General features: G+C 43.7%; 1 protein-coding gene across 5 annotated transcripts in view; it reads left to right on the top strand.

Annotated features, from left to right (window-relative positions):
• The window catches only part of prkg1b (protein kinase cGMP-dependent 1b), a 724,128-nt gene that overhangs the window by 521,520 nt on the left and 175,745 nt on the right, over positions 1-26,863 (top strand). For all 5 annotated transcript variants that reach the window (XM_080205473.1, XM_080205469.1, XM_080205468.1 and 2 more), the window contains exons 5-6: positions 2,198-2,261; positions 24,667-24,744. In XM_080205473.1, coding sequence (XP_080061599.1) covers positions 2,198-2,261; positions 24,667-24,744 — 142 coding nt within the window. The remainder of the gene's footprint in view (positions 1-2,197; positions 2,262-24,666; positions 24,745-26,863) is intronic.

The following is a 26,863-nucleotide window of genomic DNA, read 5'->3' as shown; positions in this document are numbered from 1 at the left end:
CACTCATTTCCTTAAGGTGATAATCCTTGCCTAAATTTTATGTAAATCAGTGTAAAGTGACATTTGAACAGAACATTTTTCTTCTAATGTATGCTTTCAATTTAATGTATAGATGAATAATTGGACAGATAATATAAAAAATTGAATATAAAAGATTGTACTTGTATAAATACAATTCTGTCTACGTAAGGACTATTTTATATTCAGTGCTGGTTTTTTAATGATTTCGTACAGTAGCTCCAACATTGGGATTCCTCTCTTTGGATTGGAGATCATAAGCCGGGAGTGCATATGTTCTCAGCATCGATTACCTGTCTGTACCTGAAGCAGTATAGTCAAATATTTACTCCACTCTAATTTGTTTTGAATAGCACAGCTAATGGAATGAAACAAGTGCTTTACAATCTAAGTGGCAAAACATTATGTTTCAATATGTTTGTGTTTAGAAGTATGCACTTTACAGTTTGGTAAATATCCATCATTGGCACATTTGGCGTACACAGTTTCCTATCTATCCTGCCAATGTTTGAAACTTTGTGGCAATCGAGCTGAAGACAATGCCCAGTGCCCTGCCACCAATCTGCCGTTTATTCCCTTTGGCCTGGCGGCAACTGGCCTATAGTTATAGAATCATAGGATACTGCAGTGCAGAAGGAGGCCATTGAGTCTGCACCGACCACAATCCCACCCTGGCCCAATCCCCACAACCCCATGCATTTACCTACCTAATTCCCCTGACACTAAGGGGCAATTTAGCATGGCCAATCCACCTAACTCGCACATCTTTGGAGGAAACTAGAGAATCTGGAGGAAACCCACACAGACACAGGGAGAACGTGCAAACTCCACACAGACAGTAACCCAAACTGGGAATCGAACCCAGGCCTTTGACACTGTGAGGCAGCAGTGCTAACCACTATGCTACTATGTCACCCAGCAGGTTGACAGATGTCAGCATTAGCAGCTTCATTTACTATTGACACAGGTCAACTGGGAAAGGTTAAGTGAAGAACTTAGGGAGGCCTATGAATCATTCAACTTTCCCCAAACAACGGGAGGATTCCTATGGTAAATTTCTTTTCACCTACAGAGCTGCTATAAAGTGGCAGTGTGATAGTAATCTAAATGACAAGCCTGGATTTCTATTGTCGATCTAAGATTAACTACTGGCACCAGTTGGTAAAGAATTCATGTCTGGGAGTCTTGTTACTGATTGCTGTTCAGAGTTTTAATGCAAATTTGATCATGAGTCCATAGTTTTGGAACCTAGTTTATAACTGTGGGAGGTTACACGTTGTTAATTTTCACTTTTCAATAAGAATTGAATTTTAATGAGAAGTGAGAATTGGGCCTACTTCATAACACAGTATCTGAATGTTGGACATGATATTGAAAGCTTGTCAAACTAGGTGAAATTATCATATTAGACTGTTTATCCATGCATGATTAATTATCCAAACTAGGAGATTGCTCTTTTTTTTTCAGATATCAGGTAGTTTATTTGTTAGTGCCACAAGTAGGCTTACATTAACACATTACTGTGAAAATTTCCTAGTCACCACACTCCAGCGCCTCTTCGGGTACACTGAGGGAGAATTTAGCACGGCCAGTGCACCTAACCAGCACATCTTTCAGACTGTGGGAGGGGACCAGAGCACCCAGAGGAAACCCACGCAGAAACGGGGAGAACGGGCAGAGGCTAAATTCAAAGAAAATCTCAAGGAAAATGATTGCTGGCGATTGAATTCATTGAGTTCCTTTAAAAATGGAGCGGAGTTCCGTGGGCAAGCATTAACACAATGATCCTACAGTATGGGCAGGAAGTTACGGCCTCACATCCCAAAGCCATACAATCCCGACCTTCCCGTTGTCCACCCCTCGCCTGCTCTGATTCCCATGGCAGGCGAGACGGTAAAATTCTGGCCAATTAGTGAGTACTCAGAGTATTGGCAGTGATGCCAACTCGGGATCTTTGCAACCAATGGAGAAAGCAAGATTGTAACAACCAGTGTTATTGTCATTTTATCACTGAACAAATTACATTTTGTAAATCCATTTTGTGCATCATTCCAGCACCGTTATAGCCCCTAGCTATACTTTGATGATGGCGAGCGATTGATAGGCTTGTCGTTAGATGTTTTCTTGTAGATAATGGAGCAAGTGTCTCTTATTTATGAGGTGTTTTTCTATTCCACAGCGTCCCAACGTTCCAGAACCTTTCCGAGGAAATACTCAGCAAACTAGCTGATGTTCTTGAAGAGGTGAGTGATGACATTTACAGCACTTATCTTGTTTCAATTATTACCTTGTCTGACATGTTTGCTGCTTGATATTAAGAATAGAACTGTCAGTCAACGAACAGTTGCCAGATGTTTACAGTCTATCAAAATGAATGCAGTTTTTAACATAGACAAAATGGAGGAGACTCCCACTGTGTGTTATGTGTAACAATATCGAAACCTGACTGTAAAGAAGACAGTCTTATGAAAAACGGACAGGAGAGCACACTCCCTTAATGTGTTGTCCTACTGCTTGTATTTGTATTATAGAATCCATAGAACCCTTACCGTACAGAAGGAGGCTATTTGACCTCATTGCATAGGCACTACAGGCTAGGCAAGTGTTTGTATTGACCACAATCCTCCCCAGACCCTATTCCCGTAACCCCACACATGTACCCTGTTAATCCCCCTGACACTAGAGTCAATTTAACCCGGCCAATCCACATAACCCGCACACCTTTGGAGTGTGGGAAGAAACAGGAGCATCCGGAGAAAACCCACGCCGACATGGAGAGAAAGTGCTCCAACAGATAGTGACCCGAGGCCAGAATTGAACCCGGGTCCCTGGCATTGTGAGGCAGCAGTGCTAACTGCTGTGCAACTGTGCTGCCTATTATCTGAAATCAGTGGGCACTGATCTCTGCTTGAGATGCCTCTCTACGATATTGATGGCGGCATTAAAACATTTAGAAGAAACCTGTTATTTTCTTTGTTCTTTTCATATAACACCCCTTTGAATGTCATTTGAAGCTACCAAGCTTTCATCGTCTGTGTTAACCACGTGATTATAAACATTTCTTTTCAGCCTATGTTATCATTCTTATTGCTAGCAGTGGCCTGAATCATGAGCAGTGGGGTGGCACAGTGGTTAGCACTGCTGTCTCACAGTACCAGGGACCCAGTTCAGTTCCGGCCCTGGGTCACTGTTCGTGTGGAGTTTGCGCGTTTTCCCTGCCTGCCTGGGTTTCCTCCGGGTGCTCCCTTTTCCTGCCTCGCTCCAAAGATGTGCAGGTTAGTTTGAATTGGCCGTGCTAAATTGCCCAGAATGTCAGAGAGATACTACATGCAAGGTGACTACATGGAGCTACAAGGATAGGGCCTGGGTGGGATTGTTTCAGTGCAGGCACAATGCGATAAATGGCCTCCTTCTGGCACTGTAGGATTCTATGATCATTGTCAATCTTTCTAGATATCATTTCAGAGCCTCTTTAAGCTGTCTAACATTGTCACATTGTGTGCAATGTGAGAGCCTTTATCTCAGTAATTGTGGTTATACATTAAATCCTGCTCTTTTACGTATATTATGTTCGTGACAACACTTTAAAAGTACTTTGTTAGCAGTGAAGTGCTTTGAGGGAACCTGAAATTCTGAAAGGCATTGTGTAAATGCATTTTGTTTTCTTTTATACAAACTCCACATGTGTGCATACAGATTGTGAGCTGTACGCCAACCAATAGACCATTTAAAAACTCAGAAGTATGTGAGCACACTGGGAGTAACTAAATCTGAAAGTAAATAGTTTAATGACACAATGAGAATCAGAAAAGGTTCAAGGCAATCCCTCACACTTGTGTCACCTAAGGGGAGATTTGTAATTTTCTAAAAATTCTTTCATGGGGCTTGGGCACTACAGGCCAGGCAAATGTTTGTATTGCCCATCCCTAAGTGCCCTTGGGAAGGTGGCAACGAGCTGCCGCCTTGAACTATTGCAGTTGTACCATGTGGTACAACTACTGTGCTGTTAGGGAGGGAGTTACAGAATTTTGATCAAGCAGCAATGAAGGAACGGCAATATATTTCCAAGTCAGGGTGGTGAGTGATTTGGAAGGGAACTTGCAGGTGGTGATTTTTCCTTGACCTTTTAGGGTTTAGAAGGTGCACTCTCAGGAGCCTGTGGTACATCTTGCAGATGGTACACATGGTTGCCACCACACATCAATGGTAGAAGAAGTGAATATTTAAGTTGGTGAATGAAGTGCCAACTGAGTGAGGAACTTTGTCCTGCATGGTGTTGAGTTTCTTGAGTGTTGTTGGAGCTGCACTTGCCCAGGCAAGTGGGGAGTTTTCCAACGCATTCTTGACTTGAGCCCTTGTAGATGGTGGATGTTCTTTTGAGGAGTTAGGAAGTGAGCTAGTCTCAACAGAATACCCAGCCTCTGACCTGCTGTTGTAACCCCAGTATTTATACAGCTGGCCCAGTTAATTGTTTCTGGTCAATGGTAACCCCCAGGATGTTTATACTAGGGGATTCAGTGATGTTAATCTCATTAAATGTTAAGGGACAAGTCAATGGAAATATTTGGAGGACCAAATATTAAAAGCAAATATGAATAAGTAAAAGAGAGAATGGAATGTCCAATTATATAGCATCTATCACAATCTGAGGATGTGCCAAAGTGCTTTATAGCAAGTGAGGTACTTATTGAAGTACAGGCAGTGTTGTAATGTAGGAAATACCACAGCTGATGTGCATTAAGTAGTGTGCCATGAATAGTAATGTGATGATGACCAAATAATCTGTTCGCGCTGGGTTGGTTGTGGAGCTCTATTGCCCAGACCACCACTCCCCCACTCATCTTCAAAATGCTTCAATGGATTTATTTATGTCTACCTGACAGACAGCACCTCCAATAGTGCAGAGGCCCTGAGTACTTCACTGGGTGTGTAAACCTGAATTTTGTGCTTGGGGTCTCTGGAGTGGGACTTGTATTTTTTTTATTCATTTGTGGGATATGGGCTTCGCTGGCTGGCCAGTGTTTATTGCACATTGCTAATTGCCCTTAAGAAGGTCAACTGCCTTCTTAAAACACTGCAGTTCATGTGCTGTTAGGGAAGAAATTCCAGGATTTTGACCCAGCGACTGCGACGGAACAGCAACGTATTTCCAAGTTAGGATGATGAGTGGCTTGGAGGGGAACTTGCAGCTGGTGGTGTTCCCATATATCTGCTGCCCTTGTCCTTCTAGGTGGAAGTGGTCCTTAATCTTCTGACTCAGTAGCAAGGATAGTACTGCTGAGTCATAGCTAACACCCAAGTACCGTGGATTCATGCAGGTTAAACCATTTTTATCCATAGTGCTTGCTACTAGAACATTTCTTTCAGGGGCGCATAATAGACAATTATTGAAATCAAGCACAGGAATAAGAACCAAGAAAATCAAAGGGTCACGAGCAACTGAGCAGCATAATTCCTTATGAATCTGTTTTCCATATTTTACAGTCAAAGTTTCTAAAAATCAGTCACTTTCTCTTGGGAGTGAAAGGAAATCAAATCCATAATCACAAGTCATTCGAATGGTTTCCTTAGTATTTCATTATCTAAGATCCTTCGTGGTTCAAATACAAACATGTGAAAATGTATAATTTTCTCTGGTTTTTTTTGAGTGTTCCAAATGCAACAGAAACAGTGCTGAATGCTTTCAATAAAGAGATGCTGCGTTTGTTTGTTCATTCATTATATGCAGTCTGGATCACAAAGACCCAGATTTGTTATGTGCATATTTATTAAAGCATCTTAAACAATAGGTCCCTTTTTATGAAGAACACGTTATTAATTACTGAATTTAGATCGAAAATGGCTGCACCAATTCTTGTCTCCATTCAGATGGAGATTTGAAAATCCAAAGTCTTTTATGAAAAGAAGAATGTGCAATGATAAAGGATCTCACATCTCCTTCAGACACACCAAAGCACTCCACAGCCAATGAATTAGGATTCAAGTACAGTCAGTGCTCTTCTGTAGGGAAAAGAAAAGATAACAAGTTGAGAAAAGCTCCTTTTCCAAGACTTTTTTGGCTCTTTTTGTACTTGAGATCAAGATTTTAGGTCCTATGCTGTACAATTATTACTGAATTGAAAGGTATCTCGGGTATTAACTGAGACGCGCAATAGGTTGATTTTTCCATTACATTTATCCTTTGGTTATTATGTCATAGTGGTTCAGTCTTTCTGAATAAGAAACTATTCTTTTTCTGGCCCTTGAGGTGGCATTGAAAGGTAAAAATAAACCAAAACCTAGTGGACAAGCCGTGACCCAAAGGCCCTCCTTATCCATCCCACCAACTGCTAAAGTTTGCAATCAAATCATAGAATTCCTACGGTGTAGTAGGAGGCCATTCGACCCATCGAGTCTGCACCGACAACAATCCCACCCTGGCCCCATTCCTGTAACCCCACATATTTACCCTGCTAATCCTCCTAATTTACACATCTTTGGATGCTAAGAGGCAATTTAGCATGGCCAATCAACCAAACCTGCAAATCTTTGAACTGTGGGAGGAAACCAGAGTATCTGGAGGAACCCATGCGGACATGGGGAGAATGTGCAAGCTCCACTCGGACGGTCACCCGAGGCCAGAATTGAACATGAATCCCTGGAGCTGTGAGGCAGCAGTGCTAACCACTGTGCCACCATGCCACCACTGATACAGCTTCCACCCTACATTGCACTTGCCTGGTCAGCCATTTTGGGCAGTGACCATTCTCTAAGTGAACCTAGCAAGCTGTACCCCTCAAATTGATATTCCATTGCAGTTTCCCAGTTGCATATTTACCACAAAATTGTGTGTGACCCTGAGAAAGGCCTTGAATAGGCAAGGTGAGGGGTGCTGGGTGTGAGGAGATGAACAAGGTTGCTAAGAGCAACTTGCATAGTTCTTTTGTGGAGCTAAGAGGAGCATTGCTGGAGGGGCAAACCTTTGAGTATCTCAGGATAGGACACTACCTTAAGGCACCCTGTGGCATGTCCATTCATTCTTGCAAACCTTACAGTGCTGCAAACAACTTAGTGGTTGCAATTAGTGACCCTGAGGAGGTAGCATTAGGATGCAGAGGAAGTGCGTGGTGCAGCTCAGAGACGACGGCAAGCCTTCCAGTGTGGCGGTCAGCAGTGACCAGTCACACCACCTCTAACGCAGCATCAGGTGCAATGTAGGGTGGAAGCTGTAGCATGTTCTAGGAGCACTTCAGTGCAAAAGAAGATGTAGCGTCTGGATGATCTAATGTGTCAGCAATGTGTCTGAAATATGCATGAACAGCACATTAGCTGACCCAGCAGTGTTCATGCTGACCATCTTGTGAGTTCCAGAATAATGGCTGGATTGGATAATCTGAAGGCATTAATGATTGGATCCAGAATCATTAGGACTGTGATTGGGATTTTATGCCTCCCTAAACAAACTGGCAGGTGGTAGGTGGAGTTATAAAATCTGCTGGCAAGATGTGGGACATTTTGCCTGTCACCTACCTACCCATCAATCATTGAATCTGACAGTACAGAAGGAGGCCATTCATCCCATTGAGTCTAAACCAACCACAATCCCACCCAGGCCTATTCCCCATAACCTCATGCATTTACCCTAGCTAGTCTCCCTGATACTAAGGGGCAATTAAGCATGGCCAATCCACCTAACCTGCACGTTTTTGGATTGTGGAAGGAAACCAAAACACCCGGAGGAAACCCACGCTGACATGGGGAGAACATGCAGACTCCACACAGACAGTGACCCAAGGCAGAATTGAACCAGGGTCCCTGGCACTGCGAGGTAGCAGTGCTAACCACTGTGCCACCGTGCAGCCCTAATGCTGGAATTTTACCAGCAAATGGGCTGCCTTTAATCAAAGGGGGCAGCATGGTGGCACAGTGGTAAGCACTGCTCCCTCAGGACGCCGGGGACCTGGGTTCAGTTCCAGCCTTGGGTGGCTGTGTGACTGGGCATGTTCTCCCTCTGTGTCTGTGTGGGTTTCCTCTGGATGCTTTGGTTTCCTCCCACAGTCCAAAGATATGCTGGGTAGATATAAGGACCATGCTACATTGCCCCTTAGTGTCCAAAGATGTGAAGGTTAGGGCGATTAGAGGGATAAATATGTGGACACTATGGTGAAAGGGCAGAGGGGTAGGTCTGTGTGGGATGCTCTGTCAGGGAGTCGGCGCAGACTCGACGGGCTAACTGCACTGTAGGGATGCTATGCCCATGACATGTGGCAAGACAAACTCTGGCAGCTTGGTTGGAGGCTTGGAGGTTTTGGGCAGGGAGAGGCCCCCTATTCTGAGATCCTGTGCCCAATGTAGGCCTCCCAACAGAATTGGCTGCCCCCACTTGTTTACCTGCCCCCACCCCCGCACACTGGGCCATCTGACTATGGTTAACTGCATCAGGACCCCAAAATACACTGCTGGCCTCCTGCATTGATGGAGGCTGGATTGCTCCAACTTTTCAACTGGGTGGATAACCGGCAGGTACTTCCTGGAAAAATTCCAGCAGGGGAGAATTCCTGCTCCTTCCTGGCTTCTTAAATGTTTTTCTATTTTTTTAAGAAAGGGGAAATTAGTCGTGGGGAGAAGAGTGCTCTGGAGAATCCTGTTCATTGGGAATAAAGTTTACACAGGCATCCTCAAACAGATATTGAGCCCCTCATTAACATTTAGGTACCTGAAACTAAGGGGCAATTTATTATGGCCAATCCACCAAACCTGCACATTTTTGGATTGTGGAAGGAAACCAAAACACCCGGAGGAAACCCACACTGACACGGGGAGAATGTGTAGGCTCCATACAGACAGTGACCCATGGCAGAATTGGACCAGGGTTCCTGACGCTGTACAGTAGCAGTGTTAACCACTGTGCCACCACTGGATGCCTAAAAGTTGGTGGTCACTAACTCTGCAGTGGGACCAATGCCTGTGCAAACTGGCACATTGGAGCATTTTTATAGTTTGAACTTGCGTCAATTGTATCTCGTTGCATCTTTGCTGAATACCTCCTGGAGCAATCCAAAACCTAACCTCACCATCCTGCTTCCACCCAACATCCTTCTTCATTTTAAACATTATCTACTAGTTTCAGTCGGAATTTCATTCACCCAATTAAATGTATTAGCCCGCGTGGGACTGAAGCAAAGGTTGTAAAGATTGACAACCTGCTAGAATAAAATAAAAGTGAAGATTACGGTGTGCAGGCTGAACTTAAATATTGTAATTCAACTTCACAAAAGCTTTAAGGAGATAAGCTTTCTCATGCAATTTGAACAGTTCCACGTCTATCTTGTTAATAGGCAATATAATGGGTTGGAATTTTACAAATCTACAGAAATAGGTATGAGAATAAATTAAAAGTTTAAAGAACGGGTGAAGCAATGTGAAGATTTGAATGATTCAAGCCTTCACAAAGAGATTGCATGGGGAACCAACCTTGTACGATAACATAGAAGAGCTATTAAAATGGTGCAATGAACAAGAAGTAAATGGAACATGCACTTCCGGTTTACCAAAGAGAAAACAAGCGGATTATCATTCCTTTTCGAATTCAGGGATGGTATAAATTCTCGGGCACGATATTTCACAACCCCCACAGCCCGCCGTTGGCTGGCAGCAGGATCTTCCAGTCCTGCCGCTGTCGAGGGGTTTCCCATTGGGTGACCTGCAGATGAGGTGGAGGGTGGGGGTAGGGTAGGTCGCCATTAGTGGGGTCTGAAGACCCCGCCAACAGGAACATCCGGAAAACTCCACCCTCCTGAAAAGGGAGAGTTAAGATAAGAAATGGGCTGAACAATTGATCCAAAGAAGATGATGACTGTTGTCCTGTCTGCCAGCATATAATCGTGTAAAGTGCACTTGAGAAGTAGGATGTGACCAGTTATGTAGATAAGGATTTCCAAAGAATGTCTGAAACATCATTACAGTGGGGCGGTGCGGCAAAATTCTCAGAAAACCATCTGATCTATGGAGAACGATTGCCAAAGGTCCTTCATTTCTGTCAGATAACAAATGTCGTTCAGGGCCATTTGTGAAATAAACCTTGCACTGTCATTATGTTCTGAGGTTATGTATGGAAGAAGGTCTGACTGCATTTCAGTTATCAGCTTGCCAAATAAACATATGGATAGAGTCTGGCACACACACTGATGAGTCACTGACCTTTCATCTCTGGGTTACAAGCTATTTTCTCTGCCTTCCAGCTGCATAGGTCTTATAATAAATAAACTTGTATCACTGCAGTGAAGGAATGAAAAATATGAAATGGTGCCCTTTTGAGTTGAGACTTGAGTCACTTTTGTTAGGACTGAGCAGCACCAATCCCTTACTAAATCAAACTAAGAAAGCCTGAATGGCTTGCATAGTTTTGAAGGCTGGTACAGGGGCACAGTGGTTAGCATTGCTGCGTCACAGCATCAGGGACCCACGTTCAAATCTGGCCTTGGGCGACTGTATGGAATTTGCATATTCTTCCCTATGTCTGCATGGGTTTTCTCCGGGTGCTCTGGTTTCTTCCCATAGTCCAACAATGTGCTGGTTAGGTGGATTGGCCTTGGTAAGTTCCCCCTTAGTATCAGGGGGATTAGCAGGGAGTAGATACATTTGATTAGGGTGGAATTGTTGTTGGTGCAGGCTCAATGGGCCAATGATCTCCTTCTGCCCTGTAGGAATTCCATGATTCAGAGTGTTGCTCTAAGATTGTCAAACTTCCAGGATTATCCATCCTGGAATATTGCAGAATTACAGATTTTAATCCTCTGGTCAATTTTTGGAGCAACCTGGAGAACACTGTTGCTCATTAAAAAGAATAGTTTTTTTCATTTTAATTGAACAGTTCTTACAGACAGAATGGATACAGCACAAAACACAGAATCCATCATTAAAGAAGAAATAGCAGGACACCTGGAAAGGAATGGTTTGATCAAGCAGACGCAGCATGGATTCATGAAGGGGAAGTCATGTTTGACGAATTTACTGGATTTTTATGAAGATGTGACTAGTGCGGTTGACAGAGGGGAACCGGTGGATGTGGTGTCTTTAGATTTCCAGAAGGTGTTTTATAAAGTGCCTCTCAAAAGGTTGCTGCAGAAGATTAGGGTACACAGAGTTGGGGGTAAAGTGTTAGCGTGGATTGAGGATTGGCTATCTAACAGGAAGCAGAGAGTTAGAATAAATGGGTGCTTTTCTGGTTGGCAGTTGGTAACTATGGCGTGCCGCAGGGATCGGTGCTGGGGACTCAACTATACATAGACGATCTGGAAGAGAGGACCAAGTATAGGGTAACAAAGTTTGCTGATGACACAAAGATAAATGGGAAAGCAAATTGCGTGGATGACGCGGAAAGTCTGCAGAGAGATTTGGATAGACTGAGTGAGTGGGTGAGGATCTGGCAGATGGAGTATAACGTTGGCAAGTGCGAGATTATTCGCTTTGGAAAGAATAATGGTAAAATGGACTATTATTTAAATGGCGAAAAATTACAACATGCTGCTGTGCAGAGGGACCTGGGGTCCTTGTGCATGAATCGCAAAAACTCAGTTTGCAGGTGCAGCAGGTGATCAAGAAGGCGAATGGAATGTTGGCCTTTATCACGAGGGGGATAGAATATAAAAGCAGGGAGGTCTTGCCGCAATTGTACAAGGTACTGGTGAGGCCACAACTAGAGTACTGTGTGCAGTTTTTGTCCCCGTATTTGCGAAAGGATATATTGGCCTTGGAGGGAGTACAGAGAAGGTTCACCAGGTTGATACCGGAGATGAGAGGGTTGGCTTATGAGGAGACAATATGAGGAGTTTATGAGTAGATTGGGCCTGTACTCGTTGGAGTTTAGAAGGCTGAGGGGTGATCTTATACAGACATGTAAGATAGTGAAGGGGCTAAATAGGGTAGAGACAGAGAGATTCTTTCCACTTAGAAAGGAAACAAGAACGAGAGGACACAGCCTCAAAATAAGAGGGAGTCAGTTTAGAACAGAGTTGAGGAGGAACTTCTTCGCTCCAGAGGGTAGTGAATCTCTGGAATTCTCTGCCCGTTGAAGTGGTGGAGGCTACCTCGTTGAATATGTTTAAGTCACAGATAGATAGATTTCTGATCGATAAGGGAATTAAGGGTTATGGGGAGCAGGCGGGTAAGTAGAACTGAATCACTTTCAGATTAGCCATGATTTTATTGAATGGCGGGGCAGGCTCAGAGGACTAGATGGCCTACTCCTGCTCCTATTTCTTATGTTGTTATTTGGCCCATCGAATCATTCCAGTCCAGATTGCTCTTCTGCCCCCTTTGATTCCAACCCGCACCCCCCCTCGCCTCTCCCCAGGCAGATTGTTATTCACATTCTGTGATTGAATTTGTTCCCACCATCCTTTCAGGCAATGCTTTCTCGATCATAATCATTCACTGTTTGAAGTATATTCTCTTCATGTTGCTGTTGGTTCTTTTGCGAACCATTTTAAATCGATGTCCTCTTGTTCTTGACCCTCCTGCCAAATGGGAACAGTTTCTCTCCATCTGTTCCGCCGAAATCTTTATTATTTCGAGCCCCTCCATCGACTCTCCTCTCAGTGTGAAGAAATTGTAAATTTTAAAGTTTTTTTTTGAAATGTGCATCCAAAGCTGTTTAAGATGGCTGTGGTAGATCATATGACTGGCAATGTCCAGCTCCAGACAGTCCTGAAACTAAATAAAACGTGCACAATCACAACCAATTGTGAAAATCAGTGTTAAGGATTGGACCATGAACAAAAACATGATTGCAAACAGGTTTTTTTCCCTCCTCATCAGTAGCTAATGGAGCAGCACAGTGGTTAGCAGTGCTACCTCACAGCACCAGGGACCCAGGTTTGATTCCCGGCTTGGCTCACTGTCTGTGCGGAGTTTGCATGTTCTCCCCATGTCTGCATGGGTTTCCTCCGGGTGCTCTGGTTTCCTCCCACAGTCCGAAAGACATGCTGGTTAGGTGCATTGGCCATGCTAAATTCTCCCTCAGTGTACCCAAACAGGCACTGGAGCGTGGCGACTAGGGGATTGTCACAGCAACTTCATTGCAGTGTTAATGCAAGCCTGCTTGTGACGCTAATAAATAAACTTTAACCTTTGGGTGGAATCATTAAATTGGGTCATGTCAATTGCGCTGTGGCTAACAAACCAGCCTCGCACATAAAACTTGTTGATCATGGACAGGATCAATCCATTGCAAATGAGCTAAATCTGACTGTAAAGGAATTAGATGTAGATGATAAAAATAATGTAAAGGAAAAATAGTTGCAACAAAATACACAGCATTGTAGCATTAAGTTTTGAGAGGACTAACAATGGAAAATAAGATGGCTACTTTTGATTTGGAAGCATTTCTGCAAGAGGGGAACTTAACTTGGGGAGAAAAAAAGCATCTCCAACTGCGGAACAGCTAGAAACTTAGCTAAGCAGATGGAACTTAATATAAATCATAGAAATCATGAAACTCCTACAGTGCAGAAAGAGGCCATTTGGCCCATCAAGTCTGCACCAACTACAATCCCAGGCCCTAACCCCATATCCCTATACATTTACACAATAATCCATCCAACCTATGCATCTCAGGACACTAAGGGACAATTTTTAGCACGGCTAATCAACCTAATCTGCGCACCTTTGGACTGTGGGAGGAAACCGGAGCACCCGGAGGAAACCCACACACACACAAGGAGAATGTGCAAACCCCGCACAGACAGTGACCCAGGCCGGGATTCGAACCCAGGTCCCTGGAGCTGTGAAGCAGCAGTGCTAACCACTGTGCTACCTTGCCGCCCATGTAGAAAATAAAAAGATGCTGCCTGAGCTTTCGGGCTGCACTGCGGTTTGAGAATAGGTAGAAGGTGCATAACATGTGAACACAGCAGGTTACCTGAACTACTATTGGCCTAAAGAGGGTGCAGAGGAGGTTGACCAGGATGCTGCCTGGGCTGGAGCCTTTCAGCTAAGAAGAGGCTGGTTAGGCTGGGGTTGCTTTCCTTGGGGAAAGGGCAGAGAGGGGGGATTGATTGAGGTGTACAGAATTAGGCGGGATGTAAAGGGTAGATAGGAAGAATCTTTTTTTCCTTACTAGAGGGAGTCAATAACCGGGGGCATAGATTTAAGGTAAAGAATAGGAGATTTAGATGGGATTTAAGGAAAAATCTTTGTACCCAGAGAGTGGTGGGAAGGTGGAACTCTCTGCCTGAAAGGGTGGTAGAGGCAGGAACCCTGACAACATTTCGATGAGCACGTGAAACTCCATAAGATTACAAGGCTACGGACCATTAGTTCGAGAATGGGATTAGAATAGTTAGGTGCTTGATGGCCACTGCAGACACCATGGGCCAAAGTGTCCCTTTATGCGCTCTATGACTAAAAGAGTAGAGGTTAGAGTTTCAGACAAGAGAGAGACAAGCCCAGGAAGAACGGAAAGGGAAGCACGAGAGCACAAATAGGATGGGAATTCATGGAGAGACCAGGGAATGTGCTTTCCAACTCATGAGGTTTGAGAGAGAGTTACAGGGAAGAAAAGAAAGGGAATTGAGACAGATTGCAGCAGTTGGGAAGAATCAAACTTTACCTAATGGCAAATTAAATGAACCTTTAGCCCAGAGATACATTATGATTTCCTGAAGTGTTTCCGCTATGTCTCAAAACTTAAAGAGGAAGATTTTAAATGTTATTTATTTGTGTCACGTGTAGGCTTATATTAATATTGCAATGAAGTTACTGTGAAAATTCTCTAGTCACCACGCTCCGGCGCCTGTTCAGAGACACTGAGGGAAAATTCAGCATGGCCGATGTATCTAACCAGCATGTCTTTCAGACTGTGGAAGGAAATCAAAGCACCTGGAGGAAACCCATGCAGACATGGGGAGAACATGCAGACTCCCCACAGACAGTGACCAGAGCCGCATCCCTGGTGCTGTGAGGCAGCAGTGCTAACCACTGTGGTTTTGTCACAGCGCTCCAAGAACTGGAGCTCAATTACAACGGCTAATAGAGTTCTGGACCCTTCTGGTGCCAGGGTAGCAAAAGCCTGTGAGGTTTATTCCATGCTGCCAGCCTGATGGTTCTACCAGTTACGATCAGACAAAAGCTGCTTGCTCAGTGCCAATTGACAGCTGTCAGAGGTCTATCATCAATGTTTCTGGAACGCTTGTTTAAAAAAAAAACCCATTCAGATCTGCCTAGAATTTGAAAGAATTAACTAGTTTGCTTTTAGCAGGAAATTGGAGAATTTTTCATTGTTCAGTATCAAAATCTATTGAAGGGGTATAGGCCAAAGGCAGGTATACGGAGTGAGGTTGTAGATCAAGCAGGGTCTTACTGAGTGACTAAAGTGTCTACTCCTGTTTCTATATTCCTATGTTTTTACCCTCACTTCCACCATGATTATTCACACTCTGTTTTTCAATCAGATAGAGTGATATAGAAAGAGATGGTGCCATGGGACAAGAAATGTAAAAAATAATCATCAGATAATGTAGAGAGATTATCATGCAGTGTTACTATTACAGCAGCTGTGCTTTTATAGTGGTTTAGTTGATTGCATACTCCATGGTAAAGTAATTATTACAGCCTCAAAGCCTTTTTAAATGTACATTCACCAGATGATCTTACAGTCATTGCACGCTTAAATGGGCAATTTTGGCAAACTCATCTTGCTCAAAGGGATCAAAGATCCTCTGAAAGTAAATCTGTGCCATGAGCAACTAACAGGGAGGCAAGTGAGGCAGGATTGTGACAGATTGGTTTCTCCAGTAGCACTTAAGTTACTTAATCTTCTTTTCTAATGCCTGACATCTGTTCAATATAACTTGAAATGTAAGGAAGATGGGTTTGCTGTTGATCCATTCTAGCCAGCAGAGATGTTCCCCGAGTCTGGGCCTAGTCGCCAGTAAGGCCTGACTTGACATTGTCCACCACCACGTGCACCAATCCTAGATGGTGGACAGTGTGGCCTGTAAAGCTTTGTCTCAATTGATACCCCAGGTGTTGAACCAGGACAGACGTGTAGTGGAGAGCAGCAGCAGGGCAAGCATTCACAAGAGATGTTTTGCTTGTGTTTAGAATCTGGACTCCCAGCCTTACCACCATCTTATCCTTACTGGCAGACAGCTGAGTGCCAGATTTAGAAATTAGAAAATAAGAAGCAGGAATCGACCATTTGGCCCTTTGAGCCTTCATTCATTTTTATCATGGTTGATCATAAAATTCAATAGTCCTGATCCCAACTTCCCCTGCCTCCCCATATCCCTTGATCCCTTTAGCCCCAATAACTCTATCTAATTTCTTCTTAAATCACATGATGTTTTAGCTCTAACTACATTCTGTGGTAATGAATTCCACACATTCTCCACTCTCTGGGTATAGAAATTTTTCCTCATCTCAGTTCTAAGTTCTCAGTTCTTATCCCCAATCTATGACCCTTAGTTCTAGATTCCCTCCACCATCGGGAACATTCTTTCTGAATCTACCCTGTCTAACCCTGTTAGAATTTTATAAGTTTCTACGAGATCCCCTCTCGCTCCCCTCAGCCTGTGCTGAGTTATGTCCAGTTCTGCGATGCAACTCATGCAGATTGTATGGAGGTGGATATAGCTCGTCAAATTAATTCTCTGGTCCAGCAAGCTGTCCACTTGGGCTTGGGGGCCACATTTGATCCTGACAGCAGAATCCAGCGTGCCAGTAAAACTCCAGCTTTTCTTTGGGCACTGTTCCGTCTTCTAGAACTTGACGTTAATGATTTTTTTTTCGGAGGGGTTTTTGCAATGTATAGTCAGAGAATCATAGAATTTAAAGCATCGGAGATAATTCATCCTGTTGTTCTTGCCGTTTAAGGGAGTGAATCTAATTAGTCCCACTATCTTAATCTTTCCTCATTGTCTTGAATTTTCTCCTCTTTTCAAATCTTATCAGGTTTCAATTTCCCATGGTGATTTTTTTTTTGCCGATGCGACAGAAAATGTAATCATCTTCAAATTTCTTGCTGCATTCCTTGTGGTGATTTGCAGATCTCTGAGAGTTTGAACAACTGTTTACATTTCAATATTACAGATTGTATACAGAGAAAGAGCTTTCAAGAGGATTTTTCCATGCAATGGATAGCAGGTGGCCAACAAACAGACAGTAGACAGGGAAGAGGAACCACTGTGGGCAGTGCCAGATGTGACCGAGTTGGGAGTTGTGTTGCTTCTTGAGTGAGACGGTCGTGGGCTCAAAATCCCACTCCCGAGACTTGTGCACAAAGATTAAGAGTAACGGTCCAGACAGCACTGGTGTTGCACTGCCTGCCTGACTGACTGTCTTTTTATATGACACGTTAAACCAAGGTCTACTGTTCTCCCACACAGAGATAAAAATCTAATTGTGCTATTTTAGAGGAGAGGAGAGGAGTTATCCTCAGTGCCCTGGACAATATTAATTCTTCCATCAACATTACAAAAATACATCTCTTTTATCTTTATTTCATGACTGTTTGTGGAACCTTGATGGGAACGAATTAACTGTTGCGTTTCCTACATTACAGCAGTGCCTCCATTTCAGGAGTACTTCAAGAGGGATGGCACAGTGGTTAACACTGTTGCCTCACAGTGCCAGGGACTCGGGTTCGATTCCACTGTGTGGAATTTGCATATTCTCCCTGTGCCTGCGTTGGTTTCCTCCGGGTGCCCTGGTCTCCTCCCACAGTCCAAAGATGTGCCGGTTAAGTGGATTGGCCATGCTAAATTGACGCTAGTGTCAGGGGATTAGCAGGGTAAATGTGTGGGTTTACAGGAATAGGGCCTGGGTGGGATTGTGGTTGGTGTGGACTCGATGGGCTGAATGGCCTTCTGCACTGTAGGGATTCTATGATTAACCGTAAAGCGCTTTGGGATGTCCTGAGATTGTGGAAGACACTATGTAAGTATTTATTTTTCTTTAAAGCACACATTGAAAAAGAAGGATTTAAAGTAGACATTTAGGTTAGGTGAATTGGCCATGTTAACTTGTCCCTTGGTGACCCAAGACGTGAAGGTTAGGGCCGGCAGCGAGGTAAATATGTGGGATTACGGGGATAGAGCAGAGGGATGGGCCTAGGTAGAGTTGGTGCAGACTCGATGGGCCGAATGGCCTCCTTCTTCTGCACTGTAGGGATTCGATGGTTTGAAAGCTCAGGTGGAAGATAGGAAGGGAGCATCGGAGGGCAGATGTTTCAGCAGGATGATGTGCTGTTTGTTGGTGCAGTGCTGATATTAAACAGAGGGAATAGAGCGAGAAGGCTTGTATTGGAGGAGATGAAGAAAAGAAGGTTTGAAGGTGACAACCTGAAAGTTGTTGCCCCGGGCCAATGAAACTGAGTACAACAGGAGTGATGAGGATTTTGGCTTTACTAGGACGATAGTGGCACTGTGGTAATGCCACTGGGCTGACAATCCTAAGGGCTTGGCCAGTGGGACACGGGTTCAAATCTCATCATGATAGATGATGGAATCTAAATTCTATTAATTGATAATTCTGGAACTGAAAAACTAGTCTCAGTAATGGTGAGTATCATTGGTGATGGTCATAGAGATCCAGTTGATTCCCTAATCTCCTTTAAGGAAGGAAATCTGTCACCTGTACCTGGTCTGGCCTAATGTAACTGCTGGCCTAACTCTCAGCTACCCTCTGAAACAGCCTAGCAAACAAACTGTTCATTTCAAGGATAATTAAAGGGGGCAATGTGGGTGGCACAGTAATTAGCACTGTTTCCTCACAGCGTCAGGGATCTGAGTTCGATTCCCAGCTTGGGTCACTGCCTGTGCGAAGTTTGCACATTCTCCTCATGTTTGCCTGGGCTTCCTTTGGATGCTCCTCCCCTAGTGCAAAGATGTCCGGGTTAGGTGAATTGGCCATGCTAAATTGTCCCTTAGCGTCAGGGGGACCAGCTAGGGTAAACACATGAGGTGATTGTTATCGGGCCTGGGAGATCTTGTGGTTGGTACAGATTTGATGGGCTGAATGGCCTCCTCTTGCACTATAGGGATGCTATGAAATGTTGTCCTTGCCCACGTAAAGATGTGTTTGGTTTTCAGTGACAGTAGGCGAGTACTGGGCATTTCAAAACTTTTGTCAAAGGCAGAATACTTTTGTTTCTGGCACCTTGCATTCCCTAACTCGGCTGTGATTTCCTTAGGCAGCTTCTGAGGCAGTACTAGCTGTTGCCTGGTGTATCCATTTTCCAGAATTTGGCCTTTTCCGAACATGTATTCTTGGATAGACGGCCAGTACAGACAGAATGTTTGCTCTTGTGGGGAAGAGCACAACAAGAAGCTATTACTGTCAGCTCATCGCCAACACATCCAAGGAGAAATTCGAAAGAAGCTTCTATCCAAAGAGCGATAAAAATGTGGAACTCACAACCATGAGGAGTTGTTGAAGTATAGAATCAGAGAATCCCTACAATACAGAAGAAGGCTATTCGGTCCATCGAGTCCACACCGACAGCAAAGCTACCCAGGTCTCATCCCCGTAACCCCACTTACTTATCCTGCTTAACTCCCTGAAACAAAGGGGCAATTTGAATGGCCAATTCACCTAACCTGCACAATTTTGGACTATGGGAGGAAACCAGAGCACCTGGAGGAATCCCAGGCAGGCACTGGGAGGGTGCGTAAACTTGACACAGGCAGTCACTCGAGGACAGAAGTGAACCCGGTTCCTTGGAGCTGTGAGGCAGCAATGCTAACCACTGTGCCACCATACTGCCAAATAGTTCATATGCATTTAAGGGGAATACTAGACAAACCTATGAGGGAGAGGGCAGTAGAAGGTTACAATGGCAGAAAAGATTGAAGGAATCTTGAGCACGAACACTAGCATGGACTGGTTGGACCAATTAACATGTTTCCTGGCCATATATTTTATATGTAGGTCTTTGTAAACACTTCCAAATGCAATCCGAGCCTGCTATGAACTAACACCTTTATGTGCCTTTATTAGTCTGGAAGGCTCGGTTTAACAGTTAATCCCTACACACAATTTTGCACCCATTGAAAAAGACAGAAAGTAACGTGACTGTTGTGTTCGGGGTAAAACAAATGATCAGATTGATTTACAGAACAATCAGAATGCAGCAAGATATTCAATAGCATATCAGTATAAAACATAATGAATACAGGGTCAGCACACGAAGAGTTAGTGTATTCATTCAGAATTGTGATTTTCAGTGTCTCTTGAAAGAGGACTTGTCTGTGAGTTTTATTTGCTGGTAAAACTTCAAAATGAAACATTTGTAAATGACCAAAGCAGATTCTAGTCACCCTTTTGCCAAAGGTAATGCTTTGCAGGGTTCATTGTGCTTATTTGATGGGTCTTACTCAGATATTATCAACAAGACAAAGTGAGTTTTTAGAATATCTAATCCCTGATCTGCGTATTGCTATTTCTAGCTTATATTTTCACTTGGTGTGTTTGTAGTACGTTGACTGGAGCAGAGATGAGACTCATTAGTCTAACAGCTACCGTAATAACTTAGTGTAACGCAGCAGATATCTCAACTCTTTCAACAGAGACATGGGAGAGGTAGCAAAGGTAATATTGCATCTGCTGCCCATTCTATATCCCGTCTGACAATCAGTCGCTATTGATTTAAATGGAACTGCAGGCTGTATAACTGGTAGGAGATGCTGCCAACCACTTTACCTCTCCAAGTCAAAATTCAACCCCTCTGTCTATACTAGGGGGAGGAATTCTCAGTTCTGCCAAGCTGTTTCCCTTGGGAAATTAATAGAAACATAAAACAAAATGAAGTTCCAATGTCAGCCTAGTCTGTTTGGCGATACAGGAGACCACAATGTTTAAAATGCATTGGAAAATTTTTTTAAAAAACAAGTTGTGTTTATCTTGGAACAGATCACACCATAAAGTGCTTCACATGAGTCGCTCAGTCAAGTGCTGTGACTGTTGTTAGACAGATAAGAGTTGAGGATATCTTACCTCATTTAATTGTTGCCAGACATAATACCAGCTCTGGCTGGCAGTAAATATACTGCGACTACCAGGTGTGATTAAACTCATCACGCGGAAAATTACAGACAACAGGTAACATGTATATGTGGGAAGAACCACCACCAACACCAAACTCTGGCCCCTCCAAACTATGTCCCCTGCCCACCCGCCCCACAAGCTTAAAACTGGCAACGGTTTTCCTTAACTAGGGATGGGCAATAAATGCTGCAGTGTTAATGATGTCCATGTTCCAGAATTGAATTTAAAACAAAACACTCAAGGCATAACTTCCTAAACCAGGACTAGGATTAACGTACAGTTCACAAAGTTATCAGCCTCTTTCCCATTTAGAATTTAACATCCTCGCAAGGAGGCATGCTATCTCAAGAATTCTACATTCTGCATCTTTTCATTGTGTTAGTAAATTGTTTCTGTTGCTGTTCACTAACATGATACTCTGCACTCATAGACACGGTATTCCTTTGGGTAGATGACTCTGCCTTTCAGGCGTTGGGGCAGAAGTGTGTCAGATTTGCCCTCCCACACAACCATTTTGAGAAATACTCAAGCATTCTGCTCCCATTATCATTGATTATTCTTGCGCAGACTTCCTGACCTCTAATTGAATGCATTGCTGGACTCAAATTTCTCTGCAAATTGAGGACAGGCCTAATGATAGCTCGCGAAGCGATGATGCCTCCGACAGCTTGCCACATTTATTTCTGCGACCAGCGACTTGCTGCGAGACGTTTTAAAACACTTAGTTGCGGCATGAATAGTGTCAGCTTTTCACGCTGTGGCCTCTGACCCCACTTATCTGAGTGCCACAGCTTAGAAATCAAAAGGGTCTTTTACCTTTCTTGAATGGCCTGCACACTGTTTGCCCAATCTCATTTAATTGAACCGAAATAAGGAAGGAGTGGGAGTGCAGTCCATTATAATTTGACAGCTTGCATTGTAATTGAAGGATTTAACCTGTGTAGTAGGGTTAGCCAAACAGATACAATGGCCATGCTGGGAGATGCTTTGCTTCATCTCGTGCTCAGTGTAACCTAGCTTTTACACTGGACTCGGTTGAGGAAATTTTAACTCTTTGACTGAGACTAATGAGGCGCTCAGTTAGTTTTATCAAACTGGGCATCATTTTAAATGCAGCACATAAGCTGCCCACTTTGAAACATACCCATCAAAGACATTTCACCACCAGCCAGATGACAATTGCACACTGCCCATTTGCACTCTAGAAAGTTGCCAGGGGTGGGGGAGGAAGAGCTTCTGCAAAGGTAAGGAAGTTGTGGGGAGGGGGTGTCCTGGGCGATAACAGTTCAATGCAAGTGACAGGATCTCATATTTATGAGGTGACCGTTTGAGCCAGGTGGACATTTCGATTGCCTGGCTCAACACCAGTCTAACACAGGCCATGGGGGGGGGTGGCGTGAAGATAGAATATATCCCACTTCCATCTTAATTTCCTTTTTGTAAAATTAATTCATGGGAAATGGGTGTTACTGGCTGGCCAGCATTTATTGTCCGTCCCTGGTTGCCCAGGGGGCAGTTGACAGTCAAGCACATTGCTGTGGCTCTGGAGTCACATTTGGCCAGACCAGATAAGGACCTAAAGGATATTAGTGAACCAGATGTGTTTTTCTGTCAATTGACAATGGTTTTGGGGTCATCAGTACATTCTTAATTCAAGATCGTTTTAATTGAATTCAAATTTCACCATCTGCCATGGTAGGATTCGAACCCTGGTCCCCAGCATATTAGTTGCGTTTCTGGATTAATAGTCTAGTGATAATCTCACAAAACCGTCACCTCCCCATTGAAGGGAGTGTTAAACTTTTTGTCTTATTCTTGAACAGTGTTGTCAGTGAATTGTTTGTACCTCAGAACTGTTGGTGGATAATGGACAAAGAAATGTATCAGTGATGGAATATTATAGAGTGTAAGGTGAGATGGAAACCAAGGTGCCATTTAAGAATTGAAGGATTCCCGCTCCTGTCCACATGACATGCAGACTGGGAGTGCTTGAAGCTTGCAGCTTAAGAGTACTTGGCAAAGCAAGAGTTAATGTGGGACTGGGAGCATCCCATCCAAGGTGTACTGGAAAGGGTCGCGTGATCAGAGAGTACGCAGAGCCCTGTGTGGAAGCTCGGAGTTTGGATTATATTCCGTATGTATATATGTTCGTAGTTATGTGTTATCAACAAACGCTTGTTTAACCAGAACCTCTTTGTGAGAGATCAACTGAAAATATACAACAGCACTGACTGTGGATGAGCAAAATAAAGCAATCCATTTATGACTTTTTGCTTAATTTCTCAAGTTATTAGACATATAAATGTTGATATAATTATGAAGTATGCCTCGTGTATTTTAAAATGCTAATTTATTCCACTGAAATTAATGATAATCTTCTGTGGTTTCAGAATTCTGTAAAAAGTCTGAGAACACCAGGTTTTAGTCCAACCTATTTATTTGATAATATACTCGCAAGCTTTCGGGTTAGCCCCTTCGTCAGGTGAATGGAGCTATCTGTAACCCCCGTGACTTGCCTGGGTTTGCAAAACCTCACTTACTGTACTGTCTGGAGACAATACACATCTCTTTAACCTGTGATCAGTGCTCCTTCCACTCACATTATCAGCCACTTCAGGTCTTGAACAGCAGGTTAGGTGTAAGGATTCGCATTCTAATCAGTAATCTCTAAACTGTCTGTGCTTTATATGCTCTGTCTGAGGCCAGAACTCTCCATTCACCTGACGAAGGGGCTAACCCGAAAGCTTGCGAGTATATTATCAAATAAATAGGTTGGACTAAAACCTGGTGTTGTCAGACTTTTTACTGTGTTTACACCAGTCCAACGCCAGCATACCCACATCATGACTACTATCGACGTTTCAGGATTCTGCCAGAGATGGCATAATATATACTTAGAAAATTGGCCAGACCATTACTTTAGTACAATTAGAGAGCAAAGGCACGTAGGTTCCATGCTAAGCTAAAAGCTAAACTTCTGCAGCTGTATTCCAAACGCAAACGCTATTACTTGGAGACAGTGTCACGACGATCCTTGTGGTTGTGAATGTTACCTCTCTGACTCCCTCTTCTGTTTGAACTGCCTAGCAAATGCTTCAGGATTTCAGAACATAAATCAAAGTTGAGTTCAATACTTCAGTATATGTTTGGAGATGTGGAGCAGCTGTAGCACGTACCTTCCCTATTAGCCTTCTGTGTAAAGGCACCGTTCAAAGGGACTAGCAAATCCAAGGTTACATTTATGGTTTGTACAGAACTAGCGGCCTCTGCTGACCTTTGATAAAATACTTCAATACCAAGTACAGGGGAAATAAGTGTGTTCCCTAATAGGATAAGCCCGATCTGTAGACATTGCTTAAGGGCAGGATCAGGCTGCACTGAGATGCACTCAGTGGTTGGTCAGCCCAGCAATACTCATTATCAAGGCTCACTCGGCTAAGGTGCTGGAGGGATAAGAGGAACGATGAACACGGCCACGTGAAGGGACTTTTTGTTAATTGATTTTCATTGTCGAGTTTCAGCTTGATATCCGTTATCAACACTTTGAATCCATCCTACCACATTGTACCTGCCATTGAAAACTCAGGGGAAGCTGTGATGGATTTTGTTTTCTTTTTCTTGCAGACGTATTATGAAGACGGGGAGTATATTATTCGGCAGGGAGCTCGTGGGGACACTTTTTTCATTATTAGCAAAGGAAAGGTAAGTCTTATTGCTAACATATAGAGGTTAAGGAATCACATTCGGAATATAATTGCAATGCAGTCAGAAAACCAAGCTAACCTCTGTCAGGTCCTTGAGACGGCTGGAATCGATTGTGTTGCATTACTACTGAGGTATTCGAGAAAGAGCTAACAATAAAATAGACAATACGAACAAATTCTTGCTTGGCAGTAAGCCAAGGACGCACGTCTTCCAATGCACAATATGTACAACATGGATGAGCTGTCTATAAGTTATGTAAAAGCAAGATTAATGTGTTCTCTTGTCAGAGATTAGCTGACCTGTGAAACAGGTTGCAGAGTTCTGAAGTGGATGCAGACTCTTCAAGACCTATTTCAAATTGGGATAGGGATAATCTTACACAACTGAAAGATCCAGCTCCTGATATTCTCATCTTAAATATAGTTTCTTCTATTCATTCAAGGAATGTTGGCGTTGCTGGCTAGACCAGCATTCATTGCCCATTCCTAATTGCCCTTGAGAAGGTGGTGGTGAGTTGTCTTCGTCAACCGCTGCAGTCCATGTGATGTAGGTACCCACATTGTTAAGATGGAATTCCAGAATTTTGACCCAGTGACAGGGAAGAACGGCAATATATTTCCCAGTTAGGATGGTGAGTGGCTTAGAGCTGCTGGTGTTCCAATGAACCTGCTGCCCCTGGACTTCTAGATGGTAGTGGAGATGTTTGGAAGGTACTGTCCAGGGAGTCTTGGTGAGTTCCTTCAGTGCATCCTGTAAGTTGTACACATGCCTGTCACTATGCGTAAATGGTGGAGGGAGAGTAGGTTTGTTTATAGGGCCTGCTTTGACCTGGATGTGTCGAGCTTCTTGAGTTTTGTTGAAGCTACATTCATCCAGGCAAGTTGTTCTTTCAGGCTCAGCATTTATTGTCCATTCCTAAGAGTGTGGATCTAGAGTCATATGTAGGCCAGACCAGGTAAGGATGGCAGATTTCCTTTCCTAAAGGACATTAGTGAACCATCTGAGTTTTAATTTCAGATTTTCTTTTCAGTTCAAATTCTTACCATCTGCTGTGATATGATTTACATTGGGACTAGAAACAAGAGTAGGCCATTTAGCCCTTTGAGCCTGCTATGCCATTCATTATAATCATGCCTGATTATCAAATTCAATATCCTGATCCCCCCCTTCCCTCTATATCCCTTGAGCTCTTTAGCCCCAAGAGTTGTATCTTTCTTCCTGAAATCATTTGAAAGGATTTGAACCTGGTTCCCCGGAACATTAAAAAACTGATGACACCAAGATTGGTGGAACGGCAAATTGTGTGGAGGGTGTGGAAAGTCTGCAGAGGGATCTAGATAGGCTGGGCGAATGGGCCAGGAACTGGCAAATGGAATTAATGTTGGCAAGTGTGAAGTTGTCCAATTTGGTAGGAATAATGGTAGGAAGGACTATTACTTACATGGCGAAAAACTGCAGCATGCCACGGTGCAAAGGGACCTCGGGGTCCTTGTGCATGAGTCGCAAAAACCCAGCCTGCAGGTGGTCAGGAAGGCGAATGGGATGCTGGCCTTCATAGTGAGGGGGATTGAATATAAAAGTAGGGAGGTCTTGCTGCAACTGTACAGGGCACTGGTGAGGCCGCAGCTGGAGTACTGTGTGCAGTTTTGGTTGCCGCACTTACGCAAGGATAGTTTGGCCTTGGAGGGAGTGCAGAGGAGGTTTACGAGCCTGATACTGGAGTTGAGGGGGTTGAACTATGAGGAGAGGCTGAATAAACTCATTAGAGTTTAGAAGAATGAGGGGAGATCTCATTGAGACATATAAGATGATGAATGGGATAGATAGGATAGAGGTGGAGAGGCTCTTCCCACTCAGAAAGGACAGTAGGACTAGAGGGCACAGCCTCAAGATAAGGGGGGGCAGTTTAGAACGGAGTTGAGGAGGAACTTCTTCACTCAAAGGGTGGTGAATCTCTGGAATTCTCTGCCCGTTGAAGTGGTGGAGGCTGCCTCGCTAAATATATTTAAGACACGGGTAGATAGGTTTTTGATAGGCAAGGGGATTAGGGGTTATGGGGAGAAGGCGGGAAAGTGGAACTGAGCCACGACAGATCAGCCATGATCTTATTGAATGG

The sequence above is a fragment of the Carcharhinus amblyrhynchos genome, chromosome 17 (genome assembly GCF_965287045.1).
Source record: "Carcharhinus amblyrhynchos chromosome 17, sCarAmb.v2.hapA, whole genome shotgun sequence".
Classification (NCBI taxonomy): Eukaryota; Metazoa; Chordata; class Chondrichthyes; order Carcharhiniformes; family Carcharhinidae; genus Carcharhinus; species Carcharhinus amblyrhynchos.
This window is presented reverse-complemented; position numbering and strand designations above follow the sequence as displayed.